At 43.5% G+C, this 16,626-nt stretch overlaps 1 protein-coding gene across 3 annotated transcripts in view; it reads right to left on the bottom strand.

The window, feature by feature from the left end:
- Nucleotides 1-16,626, bottom strand: part of GRHL1 (grainyhead like transcription factor 1) — a 62,356-nt gene that overhangs the window by 43,578 nt on the left and 2,152 nt on the right. The window contains exons 1-3 of one of the 3 annotated variants that reach the window (XM_083607281.1): nucleotides 16,265-16,579; nucleotides 5,522-5,708; nucleotides 918-988 (exon numbers count right to left, since the gene is read on the bottom strand). In XM_083607281.1, coding sequence (XP_083463407.1) covers nucleotides 918-988; nucleotides 5,522-5,708; nucleotides 16,265-16,311 — 305 coding nt within the window. In that variant the 5' untranslated portion in view covers nucleotides 16,312-16,579. Of the gene's footprint in view, nucleotides 1-917; nucleotides 989-5,521; nucleotides 5,709-10,758; nucleotides 10,918-16,264; nucleotides 16,580-16,626 lie in introns of those variants that run through there. The other 2 variants (XM_083607282.1, XM_083607283.1) reach the window with 2 other exon arrangements.

Raw genomic sequence — 16,626 nt, 5'->3', positions numbered from 1 at the left:
TCCATTGATTTCAGAATAAAATGCGTGCAGCCAAAGACTATTCACACAAATAGCTTTAAAATTAACATGGAGTGCATTTTACGCATCAACATAATGATGCAATAATTCTGATACATCCAGTACTGTACTGGAGAAATCATTACCTGTAAAGGTGTCGGGTTTTCCCCTCATCCTTCAGCAACTCTGTTTCTAGCACAGACCTGCCTGCTCCCTGCTGTTACCTCACTACAATTTGAATGACGTGAGCCAACCCATTTTGGGTGAGTGGATGTGGACCAGACAGAGTAAAGGGAAATGAACAGGCTGTCCTTCTAAGTTGTCTTACAGTGCCTTTACTCCATTCACAAGCTGCCTTAAAAGCAATCATGCTGTTGATGTGCAGCCATGGCTTTCCAAGCCTAGGCTGAAGACATCCCCATCAATAGGTACATTCCACATAGGAACAGGCAGAACAACGTCTTTCCAATATATGTGTTTCCATCATGGGAGGATTATTAATAAGTTTGTGGCAACTCTGAAGCTATCAAGAAAAAGAGGCGGTTGAAACTAATCATGCACCTCCAACTTTTCAAGTTACGTTGCATCTTCCACAGCAGCTCTATGATCTTTTTACCTTGACTGACAGGGTTCCTGGCCACAAAGAGAACTCCTAGGACTCTAGGCATTCTAGTGCTTCTCCTCTTGTGAATGGTCAGGCCTGCCAACATGGACCTACCCATCTCTATTTACTTTGCTCTGCCTGCCACCAGGCAAGGACAAAAGTGGATACCGTTGGCCAAACTTCATTCATGTGATACCTGAGGAGCAGGGATGGGGAACCTCTGGCCTTCAAGATGCTGTTACCTCCAACTATCTTTCTTTCTTTCTTTCTTTCTTACTTTTTTTTTAAAAAAGCATTTCAAGTTTGAATACTGAACCTTTTGCCATGTTCTTGGTCAGAATGATCTACATCTGGTTTCACTGCTGACGTTCTCCTTTCCCGGGGAACCTTCAAGTACAAAAAACAACAACACACAAAATAATGAACCGAAACCTAGTAGGAGAACATTATATAAGCAAGTTATCTTTGAATTCAAAGCATTACCACAAAGCTGCAATGGGAAAGACAAGAGATATGTTACCTACTGCTTATATTATTTAAAGGCACAGGCTTTTTGATTCTGGCTTTGCAACTGTCTGCAGAGAATAACTTAATTCGTCATCTCCTCTACCTTGTGTCCCAAGCCTAGCAGAAAAGATGAATTGGAAGTCGCAGAACTGCTTCCCAAACAGGTTTGGGATCATCGTGGCAAAGCATCACGTAAACTTCCAAAATTCTAACTCTTTCCTCCATGCCTCTATTCCAAAGCCCAGGTTGCATTTGATTAAGTCAGGCTCAAAGTAGTCCCATTGAAAGCAATTATCCACTGACTGCAATGGGTCTAGTCCAAGAGAAACATTTCTGGGTACAACCCTTCCCTTTTAAAGCATAAGCTCTCACCCCCTTTTTTTGGATGGGGGAGTCAATTTTTTAATTAAATTTTAAAATCTTTACATATGAATTCCAGATTCCAAATCTTTTATGCATTTCTCTTTAAGCTTTGACTTTCCATCTTTCCCTCCATGCTATTCTTAATCCCATCCTATTTACATACTGTATTCTAATAAACATTTCACCTAAGACATTCTTCTGCTTAATATATTATCAATTTTCTACCACTGCTCGTATTTCAAATCCTGCTCGCAAAGAATGAGGTCTCATTCCTGTATCTGTAAGTTGCTAAATGCTTCTGAATAATGCAAACATAACACATTCCCGCCCCCTCTTAAGAAACACTGGCTTAAAGGCTATTTGAAACAAATAAAGCGTGAAGTATATAAGCAGAAACCATAATTTCAACAGTTGCCAGTTTGTACTTTGAAGACTAGATTCACAAACCAATTTTCACATGAGGTGGAATTAGCTCGACATCCTCCAGCTCTGAAATATGCTGTATCAGCAACACCCTTGCATTTAAACATTTTGCCTGGCAAATGCGCACCACGTAAATGACAGTGTAGCTGATGAAAACTTCTTAAATGCTATAGTAAATGGCTTCCGGCACAAGCTTAGCAAATCTAAGTGAGACAGAGATTAAAATGCTGCATATGTTTAGGGTGGTGGGCAGTGGAAGAACACAGAAACAAAAGTGTAAGTTCCCTTGCAAGGCAACCATGAAGTCAGCCTGGCTCGGTTGGTTAGAGCTAATAACTAACACCACCAATGTTGCAGGTTCGATCCCCGTATGGGACAGCTGCATATCCTTGCACTGCAGGGGGTTGGACTTGATCAACTTTCAGATTTGAAAATAAGGGATCAGCAGCCTCAAAAATAAGGGATCAGCAGCCTGTCCCAGGGACAGTCTACGGGATATCTAACAATCCAGGATAGCAGCAGGAAGCAGCCGGAAATGGCGCTGGAATAAGGGAATTTCTCACAAAAAAAGTGAAGGTTGACAGCTATGGACTTGATGATCCTCACAATCCCTTCCAACTATACAATTCTAGGATTCTAAGTAAGGGCTGCAATTTTCAGAATGTGGATCTTTCATTGCTAATTTACACATTTCAGAACTTCTCATGTTAGGCATCCAAGCTAAACCCTTATTTGCATTTATTTATTTCTTGCATTTATATTCCACATTTTTTCTCCAAAGGTGCTCAAAGCAGTGTACCTGGTCCTCCCACAATGACCCTGTGAGGAAGGTTAGGCTAAGAGGCAGTGACTGCACCATGGGCACCCAAGTGAGGTTCATTCATGGCCAAGTGGGGCTTTGAACACTTGAATCACTACATCACATTGGCCCACACATTAGGGGTGGACATGCACATTAAAAGGGGGGGATCACATTTCCAAAACCTGTCTTTGGCTTGTAATGCTAATTAGGATCAGGGTGGCATTTACAAGAAAGTAGGGCAAGCAGAGAAAGGGCAGCATTCCTTAACCCACTGATTTCCCCCCCCCCTGGATTTTCCCAAATGGAGCAGGGAGGTATGGAAGACGTGCCAAGCTAAAATGCGGTTACTAACTTATTACAACTTAATCTGTCTGCTTGGCTTTGTTTTTCTTTACACCCACACAAAGCACAAAAAGAAAACATTTAATGCAAACACACCCAGTCAGTAGGTAGAAGCTCAGCCTTAACACGATGATTTGTCTGTAGAAAAGCTTGAGGGTGATACCTTTCCTTGCTCAGAGATGAGTGTGTGCTTGTTAAGGAGGCTTCCAAGGCCCACAGCCGCGAAGCTAAGTTTCTCTTGTTGCCCAACTCTTCTTATGAAAGGCTTGTGAAAGCTTTTTTATTATTATTTACAAGCTAAGAGCTGGTGGCGGTTGGACAACACCACTGACGGATCAGACCAGTAGCCCCTCGAGTCCTATAGCCAGTCTGACTGGTTTTGGGGTATTCAGAGCAAGCATATATTAAAGCACAGAACTGAGCCTGGATAGCTCCGTTGGTTAGAGTGTGGTGCTGATAGCACCAAGGTTGCAGGTTCAATCCCTGTACGGGACGGCAACACAGTCCTGCACTGCAGGGGGTTGAACTAGAATGATGCTCAGGGTCTCTTCCAACTCTTAAATTCTATTCTTATTCTATGTTGTAGTGGGCGACACTAGTTTCTCTGTTGCCCTGGAGCTCATAATTAACAGTCTTTCCATGTCCCCTCAGTTCTATGAATTTGGGCGCTTACATAGCTATTAAGAGTTGAAGGAGCTCTTTTTGAAGGCAGAGGGCCCTCTCGATAGTGGCACCTGCCCTGTGAAACGCCCTCCCATCAGATGTCAAGGAAATAAACAACTATATGACTTTTACAAGACATCTGAAGGCAGCCCTGTTTAGGGAAGTTTTTAATGTTTGATCTTTGATTGTATTTTTAATATTTTGTTGGAAGCCGCCCAGAGTGGCTGGGGAAACCCAACCAGCCCTGTTTAGGGAAGTTTTTAATGCTTGATCTTTTATTGTATTTTTAATATTTTGTTGGAAGCCGCCCAGAGTGGCTGGGGAAACCCAACCCAGAGTGGGTGGGGTATAAATAAATTATGATGATGATGATGATTTCTTCACCTGGCCATCCAAGGGTGAGGGGCCATGCTCTCCCACCCCCAGTTTTGGAACTGGGAAGCACTCAGATGCTTGGAAAGAGGAAGAGAATGGGGCATTCCAAATGGGACATGCTCTGATCAGTCAAAAGACACACCTCACATGGCACTGGGTACACATACTGATAACTGCTGCAATTCTACATAAATCAGGTGTGGGGGAACGTGTGGCCCTCCAGATGGTGTTGGCAATGCAACCCACATCACTCCTGACCAATGACTATTGCTGGTGGTGGTGGGTTTGATGGGAATTGGAGTCCTACTCATCTCTAGTATAAAGCACAAGGCAGTGCAAAGCTACCAGAGCAAGGCAAAGGAGGATTACGCTTGGAGACTCTCTCCTGACTCAATGAAGAGGAAAAGGAAAAAGTGAGCAAACAGAGGGTACTGATTTGCTCCTCACAAGGCTGTCCCTGATGGCAACTTTAATTCAAAAGGGCCTTGGCCGCAGCTGCAGCTGCATCTGGTAGAAGAGAACTCCACACATCAGCTTAGCTTTAACCAAGTGATACATTACATTTCTAACAGGTTAGCACCTCTTCCATTTAATCCACTAAAGGAAAACCCAGAATGACGAAACCTTCCAGAGCTATGCAGTTGTTTATAAGGAAGGTGGGTTGAAAAGAAAAAGAATTAGGTGCTCATTTCCCAGGAGATATACTACAATTTGGGCATGGACAAGTCAAAACGTAAGAGCAGCTTTAATGGATGAGCCAAACAGACCATCTACCCCAGCAGCCTGCTTCTCCACACCAGCCAATCAGATGCCTCTTTGGGACCCCACAAGCAGGGCAGGACGGAGGCAAGAGCCCTCTTCTGCCTCTGCCCCTAGTAACTGGCCTCCTGCCTCTGAAATACGGTGCTACACACAGAGCATGTCCTTTATGAATATGTCTAAGAGCATTAAAGGGGGCGAGTTCAGCTTTCAATGTTATTGTATGGCTGTGGGAATTCCATAAATCAATCACATGCTGTGTGAAGGAGCATTTCCCTGCCAATCTGTTTCACTGGACATCACTGAAAAGGGGAGACACACACACACACACACACACACACAGAGAGAGAGAGAGAGAGAGAGAGAGAGAGAGAGAGAGAGAGAGAACCCAAAAGCAAAGTATGCCAACTACTACCAACGCCTTGACCTGTTAAAGAAAGATTCCAGAAGAGGTTGCTTAGATAACTGGAAAAGTTACTTATCCAATACTTGTTTTTCCTTTTTGAGTCATCTAACCAGAAGTTGCTATTTTATTATTTGTAGCCACTACAAAAGCAGCTGTATCATGTTCCCAGCTAAGTGGTAAAAGGCATGGCCTTTCTCCCCTTTAAGGAAGGCACGTGAAACAACAAAGCACACTCTGCTGGCCTGTTTTACGAGTCCTAGGCAAGTGCCAACGTTGTTACCTTGTAATAGTCATACAACAGTCCCAAGGCAGCAGCGCTGTCCTCATCCCCATTGATGCTCATCATGGCTTTGGTAGCTGCTGTAAGAGGGTTTTCAAGGAAGGACTTCCAAGCTTCATCCTCGCTGGTGTAGGGTCGCCTCTGGGAGTAGAGCGTTTCATTCTGAAGAACCAAAACAGGCCTTTTGCTTCATAGAGAGGGAGATGAAACAAAACACACAATTACAAAACACACTTTGGGCTGGGACCCAAAGAGGTCCGTGCACACGTCTCAGCACTTCCACCACACATGCGAGGTTGTGCAAGGAACCCAACTAAGGGCTCGTCCACATTTTGTTTGCATTATGTACCAATTAATTGCCCCAGGCAGGTCCAAGAACTTTTCTCATTGTTCCGCAGTTGTGCCTTGCAAAAATCCGACCTTACCTGCTGAATTGAGGCTCACTTAAGCCAAACCCCTCTTTGGATTTTCTGAGCATCTGGTAAGATTCTGATTCAGTGGGTAAGATTGGATTTTTGCAAGGCACACCCACAAAATGAAGAGAAAAACTCTTGAACCATGGGGGATTAATCAGTACAGGATACAGTCAGAGTACAGGCCAAGTGAGTGGGAGGATGAGCCCTGGGTACGTTGAGACAATGGTCTGGAGGGTCTGCTAGTTCCCACTGCACACAGCAGCAGAGACAGAAAAGCAGTTTCTCAAAAACTGGTGTGCTTGTCGAACATTTTGAAAATGCAGTTATGTTGCTGTTCTTGGCTCTGGTGGAAAAGCTTGCTATCCTATCATGTTCCAACTTCATATAACTTAAAACAAGAAGAAGAATCACAGTCTTTGAATTCTTCAGAAATACCTCATTGTTTTATCTGGAACACTTTTAGCCATGCAAAGGGCTTGCACACTCAAACTAACTGCTTCCACCCTCTTGCCCAATCACTGTTTACTGCTAGGGATATATCATTATGCAGGAAGGGAACAGAGAGGCCCTCTCATTGGCTGCCCTCCAGCCATGATGGAACTTACCACCTAAGCTTTCAGAACATATATTTTAATAAACATTCCATTCTCTTTTTCAGAAAGAAAGAACGAAAGAAAGAAGAAACCAAGAATTGCACAACCTCCAACTTAGACTAGCTTTTTGTTGACCAAGCTCTAAAGAGATCTGGGAGAGGATGAACTGAATTTTAATTAAACTTTTATCTTGATATTTTTTCCAAGAGGCATTGTGCTTAGAGCTTAATTATACATTAAAATATCTGCCTTGTAACTAGTCAGATGATTGGCCTATCTAACTCAGGGATGTCTGATCTGAATGCCTGAAACTCCTGGGAACCAGACAACAAGTCTAACCTAGGACTTTGTTTGTCTAACAATGCAGGCATCCCCAACCTTTGGCCCTCCAGATGCTTTGGACTACAGTTCCCATCATCCCTGACCACTGGTCCTGTTAGCTAGGGATCATGGGAATTGTAGGCCACAACATCTGGAGGGCCACTGGTTGGGGATGCCTGAACAATGCCATCTTATGCATTCAGAACCAAGTTCCACAGAGTTGAGTGAGATTTACTCCCAAGTAAATGCATACAGGATTGTAATCTAAGATACGTGCTTTGACAGTGAACGAAGACCTCCCAGTTATTTTGTCCCGAGCTTATAATATTTAAAGTAAAAAATAAAAATAAATCACCTATGTTTTTTTGGGGGGGGAAGCTTCAGAAGAAGTCTTTACTGTATTTGAGGCTTCTATTTTTGAAAAGCCAATAGCATAAACGAAACATTTCAAACTATGTTTTAAAACTATAATCTTGATTTCTGAATGCTAGAGGTTGACAATGCAATACCAATGGCTTTTGGTCATTCTTGGAACACAAACGACCCAGAGCTACCCCAAGGCATGTAGATCTTCAGTATCGCATGCATTCATTCTCTGCACAAATTTTGTGTAAAAGCAGTACCAAAATGAAAACCTTCCTGGACTTACTCGCAGTCCAGAAAGGACCCAGGCCAATAACTGCAAAGCACCAGTTTCAAGTGAAGCTTTTCATTAGCTGTGACTCACTGCTGAATAAACTCATAAAGCGGCTTGTTTACTTAGTTCCCTAAATCCACTTACTCTGAGGTCTTAATGTGCCCACAAGCAAGCATGTGCTGGGTTATGTCCACTAGCATAGTAGTATCCAAAGAGCTTACTTTTGGCTTAGAGCTGGTTGGAAACCAGCCTTAGTCTGAGGTGAGGACATCTCGGAGCATTCAAAAATAAGAGTTATTTTTAGACAAAAGGTAATTTGGGGGGGGCGTACTTTTTGCAAGAAGATGTCTCAGCTGATGCATACCCTCCAAGAGTTCTCCGATAAAAATAGGGACATCCTATTCCACAACAACAACTACAACTTCATTATTTATACCCCGCATATCTGGCAGTGTTGCCCTAGCCACTCTGGGCAGCTTCCAACATATAATAAAACATTACAAAACTCCCCTATACAGGGCTGCCTTCAGATGTCTTCTAAAGGTTGTATAGTTACTTATCTCCTTAGCTTGGAGGTCGCATAACTCCATACCTTCCAACATTTCTCCAGTGAAAACAGGGATGTCCTAAGGAAAAGCGGAACATTCCGGGATCAGAAACCGGGATGGCTTCTGTAAATCCACTGCTGCCCCTGGGAAATAGGGACACTTGGAGGGCCTGCTGTTGAATCAATACTGCCAGATCTGGGTTCACACCCATTTAAAACACTGTTTCCCCTTCAGCATACACAAAGGTTAGTTAGTATTTAAGACAAAATTTAAGTTTTGCTTAAAATATTGCCAGGGGCTGAAAAACGGGTAGGGGAGGAATGAAACCTGCATGAAATGAAAGATACCATCAGTCCTTGAAGCAAAAGTCTTATGGAAACCTATAGCTGTATTTTTACTCTATACACACAAACCACATTCTCAGTTCGCTTCATGCATTTGACAAAGAATAATGTTGCTTGTAACAGCTCATGCTGCTTTGTATTTTGCCACTGAGGAATAGAAACCAGCCTGCGGAGCCCAGGGAACCCTGTGAATGGGTCACATAGCACAGGTATTTCGGATTTCTCTCCTACACACTTACACAGAACGGGAATTTAAACCAACAAGCAGGTCTTAAACAAAAAGCAACTTTCTGCTGATCGGCAACTCCGGTAAGACATATATGGGGTGGAATTCGAGTTTTTTACTCAAAGTAGGCCTGCTGAAGTGGGACGTGGGTGGCGCTGTGGGTTAAACCACTGAGCCTCTTGGGCTTGCCGATCAGAAGGTCGGCGGTTCGAATCCCCGTGACAGAGTGAGCTCTCGTTGTTCAGTCCCAGCTCCTGCCCACCAAGCAGTTCAAAAGCACGTCAAAGTGCAAGTAGATAAATAGGTACCACTCAGGCGGGAAGGTAAATGGCATTTCCGTGGGCTGCTCTGCTTTGCCAGAAGCGGCTTAGTCATGCTGGCCACATGACCCGGAAGCTGTTCGCTGGCTACCTCAGCCAATAAAGCAAGATGAGCGCCGCAACCCCAGAGTCGTCAGCGACTGGACCTAATGGTCAGGGGTACCTTTACCTTTTAGGCCTGCTGAAATAAATGGGCCTAACCCAGTCACTGATTTCAGTGGGCCAACTCCCAAGTCAAATGGACACCCTTGGACACTACCAAAAACTATTTTAAGCAAAGGGCAGATAAAATGGTTTGTGTTCATTCCAAACTAGATGCCACATTGAATACAAAGTCTACACTGGAGGCATCCCCCTCAGCCTTAACCAAACACCTGAAGATATGGGGCTGGATACACCTCAGTAGGGAGGGAGTTCTACATATAAGGAGCTGCCACTCAAAATGCCAATCTTCAGGCTCCCAACACCATGCAGGGACCACCAAGAGGGCCTCATCTGCAAACCTAAAGCATGGGCTGATTGATAAGGGAAAAGGTGCTGTTGCAGATATTTGGGTCCCAGGCCATTTAGAGCATTAAACATTGAAATAGGAACCTGGGATTAGACCAGGAACACAGCTTAACAGCTAGTGAAGCTGTTTCAATAGGGGAGTGCTATGCTACCATGATTTGTACCACAGCATTTTGCAATTTCCAGTCTAAGGGCTGTCCAGAAATGGCCCTAGTCCGGCATCCTGTAACAATGATGGTTCCAGCAACAAGGCGAATGAGGTAAAATACAACTTGCAAGCTCCATCCCTAACCCTCCTGGGCTGCTGTGCAAATCTGCTCACTTTACTGATGAAGCAAGGGACTTTCCATGCCTCATTAAAGGAGGGAGAGGTAAAGAAACGCAGGGCAAACCACCCAAAACATTGCAACATTGGTTGGGACCAGCAAATTACAGACTGCAGCTGGTTAAGGCACATGGACTAGTTAAAAACCTTTTGGGAAAATGCTGTATGGATATTTTCTAGTAATGAGACCGTGGCCTTTTCTGTGCTGGCACCAGGATCCAGATCAGAGAGATTTGCCCTTGAAATAGGATTTGCAAGCAGGAGATCGCCAGGGATACTTTTTCTAAGGGCCTCCGAGTCAGCGGGAGAGGATCAGGGTGCTCCACCTCTCGACCCATGCCATCACTACTGGAGACCCATTCTCCTCCCTAGGCTGCTATGTTGCAAAACTAGAGGCTGCCTTGTACCAGCAAGCAAGGAAGGCGCAGCAGCCGTGCTGAGGAATACGGGCAGAACCCTTAATTTGAAATCTGACAGCTCTGCCCATACAGTCACCAGGGCTTCCCAAAATTTGTGCAAGATCGGTGCAATGCTGTACAGTACTCTTTGTTCCCTCACAACAATGCATATTTAGTAATATAGAAGGGGAACCACAATCCTCTCCCCTGCCCTACATCAACAGCTTGTTCTGTGTTAGCATTCCCCAGCCTGGTGCCCACCGGATGCTGTTGGACTTGCAACTTGCATCAGCCGCAGTCGGCATGGTCCGTCATCAGTGGCAATGGAGCTGCAAGCCCAGCAACATCTAGAGGGCAAGCCTTCATTTTATTTTGCAAAGCAATTGCAAAAAAAACCGTTCTTGGTTGGCCTATGACAGGCATCCCCAACCTGCGGCCCTCCAGAGGTTTTGGCCTACAACTCCCATGACCAATGGTCAGGGATGATGGGAATTGTAGTCCAAAACATCCGAAGGTAGGGGATGCCTGGCCTATGACAACCAACATGACCCCTCTCCACAAAGGCTTTGTACACACCATACATTAAAATCACGTATTACCTCGTCCTCAAGTATCCTGGGAACTGGATTCTAAAACACATTCATCTTGCTTCACGTAAAATCGAGTCTCTCCTTCACTAGATTACCTCCCGCGTGACCAACGTTAGCTAATCACAATTGAGCTACTAGAGAACTTTCTAGAATTCAGTTGCCAACCAATCAAATTTAAATACATCGTAATGCATATAAGCCTGTTGCTCAGGGGAAGTCGCGTCCTAAGGCTTCCTCTGATACTTTCTCTGAGCGACAGCAATTCTCCCTTGCTCTGATGTGTTTCTGCTTCATTGGCACAGTCCCTTGTCTCCCCTCAGGCTGGCACTGAAGGCTCAGCCTTGACAGAACTAGTTACGCTGAATTCCTAGAGATGAAACTGGGCCTACTAGACTGTGCATTTGATGTTCGGAGAAAAGTTTCCCATATGGAGTATGCGGGAAATCGCTTTGTGTCCTGTCAGGTCATTTGCACCAATCACACACTTTTGCCCCATCAACAGGCCAATCAGACTCCAATGCATACACCACGTGACAAGTGCATACTCCTCACACGACAGACACATGACAAATTGTACATGCAGTGGGAGCAGTATCAGGGCAAGATAAAAATCATATTGGGTGGTGTTCCCTCTGCTGTAAATGGTTAGGAGTGGTGAGGAAGGAGACACAGGGAAGAATTCAACCTAAAATGAAAAAGCACACAGGCAAATACCACCCCCATTCAGATTATAAGTGGAACAGCCAATAACATTAAAATCTGTCAAAAATCAAAGCTTTTGTAAGCATCCTCTCTCGTTGCAACCATCCGCCCCAAATAAAATGCACAAATGCGCCATTTAAAAAAAAAAAAAAGAACGTAGAAAGAATTATCTTCAGAGCTATCAACAAAGCACAGGATTTGGCAGTAACTCAATCTCTCCCCTGAGCTGCAGGTTCTTTGAGGAAAAACGAGACCGTATTTTCTCAAAAGACAGTGAAATGTGTATATTTCTGACAGCTGCCCTGTGTCAAGTTTTAAAGTCTGAAGGGTCTATTGGCACAGTGAACTATGCACACACAATGCTAAAAGGCATTTAGCAAGAGCTGGAAATAAGTCTTCCATTGTGTGTGTAATTACTTCATAACCACTGCCTTGTTTTCTGCTTGAATAATTTGCAAAAAGAGAGAGAGAGAGAGAGAGAGAGAAGAGATAGGAAAACATGACAGCCGTAAGGGCTCTGTGCCTTGCTGGAATAATGTGGTGATATAGTCCAGAGTTAGTCTCCCATGGCAAAGAGTGTTAAGTCTTCATTTTTCTGGGTTGTTTATATACCACTTTTGACCCACAGCACCCGCTCCTGAACACTCCAAAATGGAGAATGGCACATTGTTTTTTAAACAGGTAAAATAAAAGTACAATAAATACAGCAAATTAATCATCAAAACAATTTAAGATAGCAAAAGCAAAATACACAACAGTGGCTTTCCTACAAAATCAAAATGTGATGGCGATTCAGTAATCTTGGACTCTCTTGCTCAACCCAGTCATTGCTTTCATTTCAACTTTCATCTCTCCGTAGTCACTATCTCCCTCCCACTATATTAGGACCAACACACTGGCCGCCAACCCACTTACTGGTTCCCCAGTTTCCTTGCCCTGCTACAGAACAGAACCCTGACTGTTGTGTATTGAGTCAAAGGATTTTATATCTGTATTATTATTGTCTGTATTTGCATTAGAGTAAAGTAACTGCCTTTTGGTTCCAGAGGGTACAGCTACCATTGGTTCATTTAAGCTGCTGTATTTGGATCCTCTGTCTTATTGGTTTCCTCCAAAAGGCAGGACTGTGATTGCCTGATATTGTTCCCTCCAAAATGTATCATTTCTAGCTAGTTCCCTGTCCCTATAAACGTAGCTCTCCCCTCCTCAGTTCTCAGTCTTGTTTGCTTTAATAAAGAAGTGTTACTACAGAACTGTCTCCAGCATATTATGTCAAGAGAGCTGAAATCACAAACCCCACGTCACAACACTGACCACCCAATCTATTTCAGTTTAAGGTAGCAGTGAAGGAATGGGTTGGGAGATGGAGCACTGCCATCCTCCTAAAACAATTCTTGTTTAGACAAGCCTACCCAGATGCTTTGAAAGTTGAGCTAATTTTAATCCATTTTAGTATTTCATTTCATTCATTTATATTTATTAAATTTGCATACCGCCTTTCTTCTGTAGAACTCAGGGCGGTTTTCACAACATAATAATAAAAAATGGATAATGAAAACAATAACCCAAAAAACCACAAATCAATACCACCCCGCCAGGGTTGTCATACGTCCGGAATTTCCCATACTCGGAATACCGCAGTCGAAAGCAGTGTCTGGGTGGAAATCGGCTAAATGTCCCAGGCGTATGGCAACTGATGTCAGCAGTGACATTTTTTGCCAATTCCCCTCAAAAATAGCTTTTAAAAAAAAAACTTTTCCGTCCGGATTTTCACTTTTTGAAATATGGCAAACCTACCCCCTTCCCCTCCCACAAACACATTAAACAGGGTTATTAAAATATTAATCAGCCCAAGGCCTGGTTGAAGATGAATGTTTCCACCTGGTGCCTAAAGATGTCTAATGAAGGCACCAGGCGGGTCTCCTAGGGAAGAGCATTATTTTAACTTTTGTATGGTTGTGATTTATTTATTTTTTACTGTTTTACCTTTTGTAAACTTCTTTGAGGTTTTTTATTTTACAATCAGGAGGTATATAAATTAAATGAATTAAATAAAATATAAATTATATGAAATAAATAAAATATAATACAAAGTAACTAGCTCTAGGTAGCTGATCTATGGCCATTCATGTACAAACCTTCATTTTACATTTTACAATCCAAGCTGAAGAACTTCATAGAGAAATAGTGGTGTTCAAACACGAGTGTAAACAAGCATTGGGGTGTAACCAACTTCACAAACAATCACTGACTTTAAACTAATGCAGCATAACTTTATGATTGTCAAGATGTTTTCTAAGCTATCCATCACATTTTGGGACTACAGAATATTGCAGGTAGCTTTCTCTTAGTAATGTGAATCTCTGTGATAGGAATAACTGCGAGAAAACTTTTAGCCACCGCCAAATGGTCTTAAAATGTTAAAGAGCTAGTGGTTGGAAGAGAAGGATCCTCTCAATTTCTTACCCTCTCAATTTATTTAATGCTGAACTGCCATTCAAAAAAATGTCTTACAGCAGGGGTAGGCAACCTAAGGCCTGGGGGCCGGATGTGGCCCAACTGCCTTCTCAATCCAGCCGGCAGATGGTCCGGGAATCAGCGTGTTTTTACATGAGTAAAATGTGTCCTTTTATTTAAAATGCGTCTCAGGGTTATTTGTGGTGCCTGCCTGGGGTTTTTACATGAGTAGAATGTGTGATTTTATTTAAAATGCATCTTTTGGTTATTTGTGGGACATAGGAATTCGTTCATTTTCCCTCCAAAATATAGTCCGGCCCACCACATGGTCTGAGGGACGGTGGACCTGCCCACGGATGAAAAAGGTTGCTGACCCCTGCCTTACAGTTTTAGGGCTTGACTGTTCTGCCAACAATGGTGAAATCTAATTTAGCAATCCCTTGAAAATCCACTAGAACTTCTGAACTGAGGGCGGTATGAAAAATTCCAGGATTCAAACTATTATTTAAAACAAAATCATGAGCTATGGCTGCAGTCCAGAAGTGAGCTCCATGTGAACAGAGTAGGACTTCTGAGTATACATGCAACGGGATTGCTCACCTGTAGCAAACACTACAATTTTCACTTTTACCCTCATGGCAATGGATAATATGATACCTTTTCTGAGCGCACGGATGCTGAACCTGCAGCCCCTTCAAACACTTTTGGACTCCCTGCAGCCATCATGGCCAGTGGTTAGAGATTATGGGAACTATAGTCCAACATCTAGAAGCAGGTAGGTAGCCGTGTTGGTCTGACACAGTAGATATATATAGATATAGAGAATTGTCCAGTAGCAACTTAGAGACCAACTAAGTTTGGTCTTGGTATGAGCTTTCGTGTGCCATGTCTTAGTGTGAGAGGAAATGGCACAAGGACAGAATGTTTAGTATGCAGAAAACAAAAGCAAGAGGGTTTAACCCCACAGGAGCACAATTGAATCATAGAATTGTAGAGTTGGAAGGCACCCTGAGGATCATCCAGTCCACCCCCCCCCTGCAATGCAGGAATATGCAGGTGCCCCATAAGGGAATTGAACCTGCAACCTTGGTGTTCTCAGCACCATGATCTAACCAGCTGAGCTTTCAGAAGAATGTAAACTGATGCATAACGACTCATTATACAGACTTGTTTAATAAAATGCCCCACCACAAATTGCAACTGGAATCCAGCATAAGTTCAGCTGAGAGCAATGCGGCATTCCTCAGAAGAAAGCATCTTCCAGATTGCAGTCTGGCATCCCAATCCTATTCCCACTGCTCGAAAGTCACATCCATCTCATACAGGACTTACTTTTCTGAGTAAACATTTGCCAAGATCACAGACATAGCCACATCGCTCTACCGTTTTTTCTCTCCGAGAAGATTGGTGTTTAGCATGCCATCGGTCTTGCACACAAATCTGGCCAGAATCCAACAGCTTTGAATAACGTCAGTACCACAGAACGTATGAAATCCTGCCTCCGACAAAGCCAATGCAAAACAAGAAGACTCCCGATGATAACCCCACTTCTGTTCTAAAAGTAACATTTGTGGTTCCCGTTGCAAGTCTTAGCCCTGCCATCAAACACCAACGCATTATGAAAAGAGCCTTCTATACAATGGCTGTTCCCTGGTTCCCAACTTGAATATACAGCGAGACACAGCCTCCTGTACACCTGAGTACAGCCAAATGCCCTCTTATGAAGGGACACGTTTATTTTATTTGCAGACCACACTGGCAACGAGTGGCTACGCTGCCAAACAGGAAGATGACAATATGCCAGTTGTCCTTATATACTCAGCAGTTGACTGATCAACATTGCTGCCCTCAAGTGCCTTCCATTAAGCATTAAGTTAAACGAAGCATCACATTTGACTGAGAACTTCCAATTCAAAAAGACACTTTCCCCAAGGGCACAAGTGATCTGTCGCCAAAAACAAGCACCCTTAATAAGAAAGAGTTGTAGCTATAACCGCCACCAAGACCGGATATCTTTCCATGTAAAACTGCACCAGGTATGGTTTTCAAGGAGATTGAAGCAAAATGAACAATTGGTCCTGGGAGGGAACATGGCAAAGGTTATGTCACCCAGCATAAGCTTGAAACAAAGCGAAGAACCACTGAGGCAGCTGCAAATTTGCCTTGAGCACAACTAACAGAAAAGCAATGCCACAACTCGCATAAACTTTCTAAGCTGACTAGCGATCACAGACTGAAGGTAGGAACCCTTTCGCAACACACAATCCGGAGCAAATGCATTGCTAAATATCGTCTATCACTTTTCCAACCCCACCCAACTCTCAAACCCCCACTTTAAAAGAATACTTTGTGTTACCTGGACAAATCTGCTTTCCCTGGGGGATGAGTTTCATAAAAATCCATCTGTCCTTTCTCCAAGAGGACATTAAAAGGAGACCTTGTGATGCCTGCAGAATAAATCTGCACATCAGGATCTAATTGCAGACCAGAGTCTCTGAATGCTCAGCAAAATCTTATTCAAATTAAGAGCAGCCTTGCTCACGCCATTAAAGAAAAGAAAAAGCTTAGGTGTGTGACTCAGGTAATGATGCCCGAGTTAAGGCATCTCTCTCAGAGCCCAGCCCTCATCTTCAAAAGAGGTGGGAAGAAGCACACACAAAAGCAGCAGTGCACATCGCGAACCTCCTGCCATGACACAAGAGCCCTGGGCAAAGTGAG

This window comes from Podarcis filfolensis (assembly GCF_964270895.1).
Source record: "Podarcis filfolensis genome assembly, chromosome: 3".
Classification (NCBI taxonomy): Eukaryota; Metazoa; Chordata; class Lepidosauria; order Squamata; family Lacertidae; genus Podarcis; species Podarcis filfolensis.
The sequence above is the reverse complement of the archived record's forward strand: the minus strand, read 5'-3'. Positions and strand labels throughout refer to the sequence as shown.